The sequence below is a fragment of the Miscanthus floridulus genome, chromosome 3 (genome assembly GCF_019320115.1).
Source record: "Miscanthus floridulus cultivar M001 chromosome 3, ASM1932011v1, whole genome shotgun sequence".
NCBI classification, from domain to species: domain Eukaryota; kingdom Viridiplantae; phylum Streptophyta; class Magnoliopsida; order Poales; family Poaceae; genus Miscanthus; species Miscanthus floridulus.
In genome coordinates, this window is record NC_089582.1 from 137,337,757 (window position 1) to 137,348,370 (window position 10,614).

The 10,614-nt window shown below is 40.7% G+C and overlaps 1 protein-coding gene across 2 annotated transcripts; it reads right to left on the reverse strand.

Annotated features, from left to right (window-relative positions):
- Positions 1-1,662: 1,662 nt before the first annotated feature.
- LOC136547126 (probable protein S-acyltransferase 22) lies at positions 1,663-8,183 on the reverse strand. 2 transcript variants are annotated; one of them, XM_066539093.1, is made up of 9 exons: positions 7,798-8,183; positions 7,585-7,698; positions 5,695-6,081; positions 5,552-5,620; positions 5,402-5,473; positions 5,037-5,165; positions 4,836-4,916; positions 3,265-3,447; positions 1,663-2,953 (listed from the first exon to the last, which is right to left on the reverse strand). In XM_066539093.1, exons 1-9 carry the CDS (start codon positions 7,837-7,839, stop codon positions 2,174-2,176), a joined length of 1,857 nt encoding a protein of 618 aa, XP_066395190.1. In that variant the 5' UTR covers positions 7,840-8,183; the 3' UTR covers positions 1,663-2,173. The 2 variants fall into 2 exon arrangements, with proteins under 2 accessions (XP_066395190.1, XP_066395191.1); XM_066539094.1 differs by lacking the exons at positions 7,585-7,698; positions 7,798-8,183 and adding an exon at positions 7,235-7,329.
- Positions 8,184-10,614: the final 2,431 nt, after the last annotated feature.

Below are 10,614 nucleotides of genomic sequence, written 5' to 3' on the forward strand. Positions count from 1 at the left end.
TGCATTTTATAGACAGATGAATTCTTTTTTCTTCCTCAGATCAACAGTCCATTGACTTCCATTGATTATTGGCTGTGCCTTATGCCCAAGATCGAACCTGTTCAATGAACAATTCGCGTATTTTACTGTCAAGTGTTCACAGACGGGGTGGGAAAAAGTGTTCATAGACAACTAACTGTTCAGTTTGTGTCCCTCACCGTCAGTTGGTGCGTGGGGCCGACATTAACGCCTGACACTTTTTTTTTACATGATAACCCCTGACATTTTGCTTCAATTTGGTTGAATATAGCAAAGGCTACCACTCTTTAAAAAAACAAGTTGTCAGGAGCAAGTTGAGAAAATAAAAAAGTAACATTGTTCGTTCTATCTCAAAATAACTGAGGCCAAAAAATGTCATATAAATAGTGTTCTTTGGATTTCCGGAGCAGCGAATCTTAACCGATCGTCAAACTGATAAAAGTGTTACTCCTGGAGGTTTCATGCGACATGTTTGGCACCAAAACCAAAGTGTCTGACCTTTATCACGTGACGTCGATGTAATTTAGGAGGCCTAAATTTTAGTCGCTGTCCCATCGGATGTTTAGACATATACATGGAATATTAAATATAGACTAATTACGAAACTAATTACATAGTTTGCGACTAATTTGCGAGATGAATCATTTTAGCCTAATTAGTCCATGATTTGACAACGGTTTGCTACAGTAAACATATGCTAATGACAGATTAATTAGGCTTAAAAATTCGTCTCGTTGAGTACTGACGGATTATGTAATTTGTTTTTTTATTAGTATCCGAACACCCTATGCAACATCCTCCCGACACACCTCCTAAATTTTAGTAGTTAGATCCAAACACCCCCTTATTTTCGGATTCAATGTTTGACTTGGTTGAGTAGGTATGAGTGGTGTTTGGATCCAGACTAAAATTTAGGAGGTGTGTCGGAAGAATATTCCACGGGATGTTCGGATACTAATAAAAAAGCAAATTACATAATCCGTCAATACTCCACGAGACAAATTTTTTAAGCCTAATTAATCCGGCATTAGCACATGTTTACCGTAACACACATTGTCAAATCATGGACTAATTAGACTTAAAAAATTCGTCTCGCAAATTAGTCGCAAACTATGCAATTAATTTTATAATTAGTTTATATTTAATACTTCATGCATGTGTCCAAACATTCAATGGGACAGCGACTAAAATTTAGGAGGGACAACCAAACACCACCTTAATAAAAGTATACATAGTACGGCCATTAAATAAGGGCACTCCCAATGAAAGAAACTAGTAGTTTCTATAACATAGGATACCGCACCAAAAAAGTACTCCTTTCCAACCCATGGTTTCTATGAGTAATAACTATTTTATCTTTCTCTCTCCTAACTCTATCTTTTCCTCCAATTGGAGTGCGACACGAGCTCTCTAGAAACTGGTGGTTTCTCCCCAATGGCGATTTCATGGTTTCTTAGTGCATTGGGTCAAGAGTAGACCTGGTTTCTTCATGAAGAAACCATTTCTATGATTTTTGCTCTCTTTCTTCATTAATTACGTTGCCACATCAGCGTTTTGCCTATGTGGCAAGTCATTTAATGAGGATAGAAACCATCATCAATGCACCATTGGGACTGCCCTAACAGTGTGTTCTAGATGACAGGATTTGCAAGGGCTGATATTTATAGTCAGACAATTTACTTTCTGAATGCCCATTGCCTGTTGCAGCATATACATGCCATTGTTTTCATCACAGCACATGGTCGGAGCCGACAAGTCAACCTCAAGAACAATCACCAACCAATCAGGCATATTCGCTTGGCTTATAAGTCGTACTTTTTTAGGCAACGAACAGTATTTTTCTCTCACAGCAAATCAGCTAACAGTACTTTCAGCCATGGCTTATCAGCCAAGCGAATAGGGTTGATCCGAAGGTACCAACCTCTAAATAAATCAGTTCATTGTCTGACAGCAAAATTACAAGCACCTGAACCCCCACGGAAGAAATTCAGACACTGCCTACCTAGCGATTCAGAGACTAACAAAAAAATTAATGATTTGCGCAGTATCCAACCATCCCTGCGACAAGATTTGACATTGACAACAAAGAAAATCAGATACTGGAATCTCCGGTTCTTGGCTAATCATTTACAGTATAATCTCCATTCATCTGAAGTCAGGACAATCTGTTCTTTGGCACAAGAATGCCAGATGAAGACGCACTCTGGTCGGAGTTGAGGATGATGCTTGCCCAGTTTGACGAGCGGTGCACTATCCGTGACGGAATGCGGTCGCTGTCTTCACCCCCTGATGCTTCATACCCATCGCTGGTCGATCTCGATAGTTGAATCCCTTGCTGTGGAGTGCTTCCTGGAGCAGTGAGAGCTGTCAGTTGCAAGTCTTCTGCTCCAGACGAGGAGACAGCTGAGACTCGGTACAGATGCAGGTCAGGTGAATCCAAGCTGCTATCTGGAGATGACCCACCAACATTCACAGAGGATGCAGCCCTACTGGGATGGAAGGCGCTCAGTGCCTCAAGTTGCAATGGAGCTAAATTGGACATCGTTTCAGGGGCCATGTCGCTGCTGGTAGAATCAATAGCATCTGTTGATATCTTTGCAACAGGTTTGAGAGATAGATCACTGGGCTGTCTTCCTCTTCTGTTTGTTCTCCTCTTGCTATCGGGGCCTAGATCAATCCTACCACTGCTCATGCCTCCGTAGCTACTATCTGTTTCGTGGCCTCGTGAATAGTCATCTTTTCTGATTGGTACTAAAACTTTGGACTTCTTCCGTGCCTCTGCAGCAACCCTCGAAACTTCTTCAGCATTAAGACGAGCTAATGCCCATGGGCTTATTTTCACAGCCCCTGAGCCCTTCTTCCTCTTTCCCTCATCTTCTTTTCTCTTCATAGAAGAATTATGCGAAGAAGCAGCCTCCGATGGAATAACATCAAACTAGAAGGAGGTTCAGTAACTTCATGTCAGTAGTGAGTTAATGGGAAAATGTGAAATGAAAAATGGTCGCACATTTCTTTTTTTATTTAATCATACGTACAGGTCATGATGAGGCCTACATGTGCAATTGCTATGAGTTAGATGTGCAAGACATTAATTGTTAGCTATCAGTTAGAAAGAAACGTGACCAACTTAACTTCCAATCACCTGCTATACTACCCATGTGACATATAGATATAGGTACAGATTCAGCCTGGGAGTTACATTATCTGTTTAATAACTAATGAAGCCTAAGGATGTAAGGTTCACACCTGATCCTCAAGAAAAAGCCTTGGTGGAGTGCACCATGAACCACGACGAAGTGGACCAAAGGAACTAGTACTGCTGAGTCCAGTGTATGAGCTTACACGAGACATCTGTGGACTCTGCTGCCCACTCAAATCATCTTGTTCTTGCTCTCTCAGGGCAATGATGTAGTCATAGGTACTGATTCCCTGCATAAGGTTGTCATCATGATGCTTCAGTTTCACATAACCACAAAAGGCTATGATATCACACTCAAACTATTCATGGTGTCTGCATGTAGTGCGTACTCAGTGCCAACAGTTTATTGTTTTAATCACTATTTTCAAAAAACAAAAGTTTCAAAGTGGTACTATAAAAAAAACTCCATGTTGATACTAATCCTGCTAGTGATATCAATATTTGGTTCAATACATAATGATACAGTATTCACATTGCATACAAAGTATTTACAAACTTTGCATTATCCAAAAGAAAAATTGTAAGGTGGGCTAGGAATTTTTAATACAAGCTGATTGCCAATAAGGCATAAGTGCATAACTTTGACCAACAGCTTCTAATCCTTCCATAGTAATATATTATTGAAACTTAACAAAATTATGATTGCCCATATGAATCACGGGCTTTGCTGCGGTACCCCCAAGTGACTGTGAGCCGTCCATTTGTTTTGATTGGACGGTTATGACAACATATTACCTCCTAGGAGGTAATAGATGAAAAAATATTTAATTAATTTTTTACTTGGTAAAATTGAATAAATAAAGGAAGTTTTGGATACAATTTTTTTCTAGATTCGATTGATGCATGCATGATCCGGTGGATATGGCAATTTTTTAAAAATTTTGAAACTTTAAACTTGATATATTTTGGTTACTATGTATTTTTGTACATGGCCTGATACACTTGATTTTGTGTTTAATATGACCTGTATGTGTGATCTTAATAGCATTTTATTATGTGTTACACGTACGTGATTACATGTACGTGACATATGTGTGTATCATGTGTACACGTTTTAGCGAGTGGCCGGTAATGTGAGTACGTGTACATGACTTACATGTAGGTAGCGTGTTTATACGTGTCAGTACGTGGCTGGCAATGCGAATCGCTATATGGACAATTTCACAATACTGAATTTATTTAAAAAAAACAAATGTCAACCAGATCAGTAGATCACACCCTGCACGAGGACGGTCGAGCGTGCACTCTGCACTACACCCGACACGAGTCCACCCAGCCGCTCGACCACTTCCATGCGCGCTCCGTCGGAATCCCATGATTAGGGGAATTGAGACGGGATCTTTTCTCCGCCATTAGGGGAATCCGCAGTGATTACTTTTTTATTTTCCTAGATTTTTTTTAATTTATTAAGTAATTCATAAATATAAAAATCAATGGCTCAAATTAATTTGAGATATTACCTCCTTATAGGTAAAGTTTGTACCTTAGCATTGCCCATGAATCACAAGGATATTATTTTTAGAAGCTAGAATAATTTGGGTTCATAGGCATGGACCTTTTTTTTACAAGAGTCAGTAAGCAATAGAATCAGACAAAAGGGAAATGTATCAGAACTTGCCTTCTTGATCAGAAGAATGTGGAAAAAAAGAAGTTGGGCAATAGGCAGTGAAGCGACCATGGCTAGGATGGTACATGATGCCTGTGTCAACAAGTGTCAACGCTTTGAGCATCTCGATAAAGATTGGTGAAAAAAGCTGATCAATTCAATAATCTTTGAACCATTCAGTAGATATGAAAGAAGTAGGATGACAGTACATACCACCACAATAACAAAAGGCACTACAGAGAAGCTGCTTCCAAGCTTTGAAACAATTTGCATAGCGAATTCCTTTCGCTCAACAAAGCATAGCACTAGCACCAATACTCCAATTGCTGATTGTAGGATAAGCTGGCCCAAATTGCACAAACCATGCAGACCTGTCAATGGTCAACTAGGATGAAAAGGACCAGGAATAAAATGCTCCCCACAATAATGGTGACCGATGCATATAAATGACTGATTCTAGAATCTAGCTGATATTGGGAACATGCTCTACATAATGACACAATGGTAGAAGTATTTTGTAGCATCTTTATCAGTACAATCTATCAGAGATGGATAGGACTAGGAGAGCGTAAGCTTACCAAGATAAGGGCAGTTGACATTAGAATAAAAAACCTCCTATAGTTTCTTCTTCCAATACAATTGTTGAGCCACTGTTGAGATTGAGGAAAACAGGGGAGTTATTATGTAAACACTGATGGAAATAAGACTATTGCTAACGAGTATGTTACCCTGCAGTGATGATCAAAACCATCAACACATTTGTCACAAACTCTGCAATGCTTACTATACTTCAACACCTACAAAGAAATAGTGGACTATTAATTGTGTGCAGAAAAACATACCTCAATGCCAATAACTACAAGAAACATACCTGAACTTCACATAGGCTGCAGAAAAACATTCCTTCCTCACTGGCTTGCTGCTCAGAGGACCATTCATGTGATTGGCAGCAGGAGAAAACAAAAGAGAGAGGGTAGAATAGAAGGAGAAATGCAGAGAAGGTTGAACTCAAGCAAGATGAATTCTTATCCTTGTGTTGAGTCGTTGACTTCTCGCTAGATGCTGCGACCTCATGCTCTTGCTTTTCTCCAGTTCCCTCTAGTTGTAACTGAGCGTCTGAAGAACCCTTTCTGGATTCATTCAGATGCCTGTGTTTGCCGCTTCCGTACAAGCTCAGATACTTTTTTGATTTGAAGACCCCTGGATCAGTTGGGTTTGCTGCAGCACACCAGATGTATAGAAAGAAGACACATAAAACCTGAAATGATCAGATCACCATTTGGTCACGATAAATTTCCTTATGATAGGCTTTGATTCTTAGGAAGAGACAAAAAGGTGCAGTCATGAACTTAGAATAGAGTTTGCCCAAAACATTAGCTTCATGATGACATTTTGTGTAAGCCATGTTGTATTCCTTTCAACAATCACAACATTTTTTTTCAGTTTTGCAAACCAGAATGTGGCATCTTAGAGCACATAAATTTTATCCAGAAAGTTTGAAATCATTGTTTCTGCAATTTTTCATGTTTATCCAAATTTGTGGCTCACGAATTCACACACGTTAGGGCAAAACATAATTCCAAGCCAACAGTAACTACACATGGTCTGTCAGAAGCAGTGAAGAGCATGCCACTACATGTCTGTCAGAAGAACAACAGGCACCATTTCACAGCATTGCCTACTCATCACACTGTTACAGCATAAGCGCAACATTTAAAAGAAAAAATCAAAGAAAGCTTCAAAACAAGTTAGGTTTCATGACAACCGTGAAGCAAAGGATAATCCAGGACAGTAATTTGCAGGGCTGATACGGCCCATTTCACAGAACAGTCTTTCAGTAGTTGGCATCATCACAACAAGGCAGCACCCGGAGTAATGACATGGTATCAGAAGGTTACGGCCATTACGAAACTGACGATGCTAGTATAATAAGTACTACTTATGACATGTCACTCTCCAGCAAACGGAGCTACAAAATCCAACCAAGGCCTTGTTTAGATTCCAAGTTTTTTCACTCTCTCCATCACATCAAATCTTTGGACACATGCATGGAGTATTAAATATAGATAAAAAAATAACTAATTACACAGTTTGATTATAAATTACGAGACGAATCTTTTGAGCCTAGTTAGGCCATGATTGGACAATAATTGTCAAATACAAACGAAAGTGCTACAGTGTCAAATACCGATTCTCAACCATCATCTAAACAAGGCCCAAACACGTGTTCTGGCATACAACCCAAAGACAGTAGTGCTGAAGTGGACAGAAATGAAGAGGCACACAGAGCCTGACGAACATGTAGCTCCCACTTGTTCTGAAACTACATTTTCCCAATGGTGTAAGATAAACAACAGATAAGCATGCACTGTTGTCCTTAACCTTGTGACACAAGCCAGAATTCCACCTACCATGGACGCTGAAGCAAAGCTGTTGAACTGAACGAACCAGACATTGCTTCCAGGGTTAGGCACACCACATGATGGCACAACAAGAATTGCCCAGGTCAGCCAAACGATTTAAGATGTACCACCAAGCAAACAAAACGTACAGAAATCCTACCAAACAAATACGCGAGACTGCCAAGCAACACATTTCATGATTATCAGGCCACACTTAATTCGGCACCTTCCCTAGCTCCAGCACCGCTGGGCCCATCACGCAGCAGCTAGATGGGGATCCAAAAGGTCCCAGACAAGCAAAACACAAGGCGCTCACTCAACTCAGCATGGCATCGAAGGAGCCAAACAGGAGCTCTCACCAGCGGAGTGTAGAGCCCCATGACGACGTACTGGAACACCTTCCTCCCAACGAAGGGCGCGAAGAACACGTAGAATGCGAACGCCAGAGCCAAGAAGACGGACACGGCCACCACCTGCGATGCGCGCGCGAGACACCGAATCTTCAGTAATCACGGGCGACAAAAGAAACCACGCCCAGCAAGAAAAGGCGCAAAATTTCAGCCGGGACGAACCTGGAGAGGGTGGTACGGGAGCTGCCACCCATGCCGCCTCATTGCTACTCCCAAGAACCGCAGAATCGACAGAACGAAACACGAGAAAGAACCGTCCTTTTCCCTCTCTCTCTCTCTCTCTCTCTGCTCGTCTCCTCGCGCCAAGGGACGCGATCAATGCAAGGAGAAGGAACCGGGACCCCCAAGGATCGAGGGCTCAAGCACCAAGCCCACGGCTTCTGCTAGCTCTCGCCATGGATTCGATCTTGCCGCATCTGTGGGCTGGGGCCTGGTGGGCTAGAGGGGAATGGGATGGAAGGAATGGGGGAGCGTTTGGGAGGGAGACCAAAGGTTGGAGAGCATTAAATGCCGCGCTGGCTGTGCAGATTTACGGGGGAATTGCAAGAAGCGAGCGGGGAGGGAGGGAGGGAGGGAGAGGGTGGTTTTGGTTTGGCGTGGCCCGTGGCTGCTTCGCTCTGGCCTTTTGGGCGCTCACGTGAACCTCCGTTGCCAGAGTCCGGTCTCCCCTGCGATGACTGAGGACTGTGGCAGTAGCAGGCTAGCAGCAGGGATGCCTGGCTGTCAGTGTGGGGCCCAGTGACAGCCGGTTTGTTTAACCCCTTGTCATCCATGGTCCTCGGCTCGGATAGACCTTGAGACGACTGCTCTTTTCCTTTTGCTTTTGTAGCTCTGGGCTTTTCATGATAGGGACGTTTCCAAGTTCTAACAGAGCACAGTAATTTCTTTTCATGTGTTAATTTTGACGGTAATTTCAAAACCAAAACTGAACTGTGAGATTGTATTTTGTACAGTGTTTTCTACTGTGAGAAAAAAACTAATGTGCTACATCAATCACCTGCTGACAGGAAAAATCTGATGTGATATGGTGCTAAATTTGCTTACATCTGAAACGGTTAGTAAAATTGGCTGGCACATAAATACACCACAAGCACTTACAAAGAGCCATAGCTCTAACAATTAATGCTATAGATGTGAAGCAAATCTTCTCAACGGGAGAAAAAAAAATCTTCCAATGCAGATGCAGTAGGAGTTTAGAAAAATTATATTACTTCCTTTAGGCCTCGTTTAGATTGCAAGTTTTTTCACTCTCTCTCTATCACATCAAATCTTTGGACACATGCATGGAGTATTAAATGTAGATAAAAAAATAACTAATTACACAGTTTGATTGTAAATTACGAGACGAATCTTTTGAGCCTAGTTAGGCAATGATTGGACAATAATTGTCAAATACAAACGAAAGTGCTACAGTGCCAAATACTGATTCCTAACCCCAATCTAAACAAGGCCTAATAGTCATAAAGGAGTGGCATTCAAGGTAACCACAAAATAGTTAAGATGCCATTTGACCACCCTGACTAAACTATTTTTTCCAAGAGAAATATAGTTTTTTCTTTAGAAAATAAATCTAGTTTTATTATTTCCCTCCATTTTCGTTTACTTGACATTAAAATTTTACAATTGCATTTTCCAATCATTTTTTCTTAGAAAGGTTTATAGATATACTCTAGCCTTGTATGTCATATATAGTTTTTCTTGTTATATACTTTGAAATATGTAAGGATATTTTTGAGAGAAAAACAAATGGTCAAAGTTGCTACAACACAGCTATACAAGTAGGGTCGACAATGGGTATCTGCAACCCAAAACCCAATGAATTTTTACCTTACTAGGGCATATTGGTTGTGGACTAATTTTCTTACCAATAAATATATTAATTAATGGACAAAAAATCCTTACCTATTGGATTTGTGAGCATAGGTATGGTTCTACTCTATCTGTGTCCATAAAACCATGGGTAAGTATATACCTGATATGCATCCGTAGTTTAGCCACCCCTCAACTCAAAAAGTACTCCAAAACGTGGTCAAACCAGGCCCAACTAGTGCCATATAAAAGGAACTACATATATATCGCTTCTTGGTTACATTTGTTACAAAATTTAGATTTGTAATTTGCTTATATGGCCATAGCTTGATGCATGTGACATATTCTTTTTCCGTATGGACAACCTATAGTACATTCGTCATCCGCATGGGCATAGGTATAGACAAAAATTATACCTCCTACATAGATATGAGTTTTTTTTTATGCAAAAGGTTCTAATGGATATGAATATGGATCCATCGGGTATCTAATCAACATCTGCAGCTGACATAAACAAAATAATTCCTCCACTCCCAGCGTGTTATCATGCAAAACGTAGTAAAGAATGCATCAACACACGAACCAAAAGTAGCACCCCCTTCCATGTGCATCAGTTACTACACTGACGGCGTCCAAGCATACTGTATGTTTAGTTCCCAAAAAGTTTTCCAAAAAAGTGCTACAGTAGTCATCACATCAAATCTTGCGATACGTGTATGGAGCATTAAATGTAGACGAAAAAAACTAATTACACAGTTTGGTTGAAAATCGTGAACGTTTTTAGCCTAATTAGTCTATAATTAAACACTAATTGTCAAATAAAAACGAAAGTGCTACGGTAGCCAAATTCTCAAATTTGGCGGACTAAACACAGCCTGAATTCCCAGTATCCAGCAGATCAGCATCCATGACAGTGTCACGTCGTCCGTACACAACAGTCTGTCAGTGATCAACAGTTAGCGACCTCGATTTACTAAACTGTGCTGACACCATCGCTTTGTTCACGATTCTGTCTGTCAGTGTCAACAACTCAACATTGTTTATACCTTTTGGGGTTAGAGAAAACAATTGTGGATTAGTACTGAGTTGTTGTGCCAGGTTTGTCCTCTGCTGTTGTTCTCCTTGAAGCCATCAACAACCTCTCGATAAGCTTTATCAAGGAGTATCTAC

Coding starts and splice junctions, on each gene's coding strand:
- LOC136547126 (XM_066539093.1), bottom strand. CDS start 7,839: ATGAGGCGGCATGGGTGGCAGCTCCCGTACCACCCTCTCCAG. Junction 5,621..5,694: donor GCAGCCTATGTGAAGTTCAG/GTATGTTTCTTG, acceptor ATTTCTTTGTAG/GTGTTGAAGTATAGTAAGCA. Junction 5,474..5,551: donor GTTTTGATCATCACTGCAGG/GTAACATACTCG, acceptor CAATCTCAACAG/TGGCTCAACAATTGTATTGG.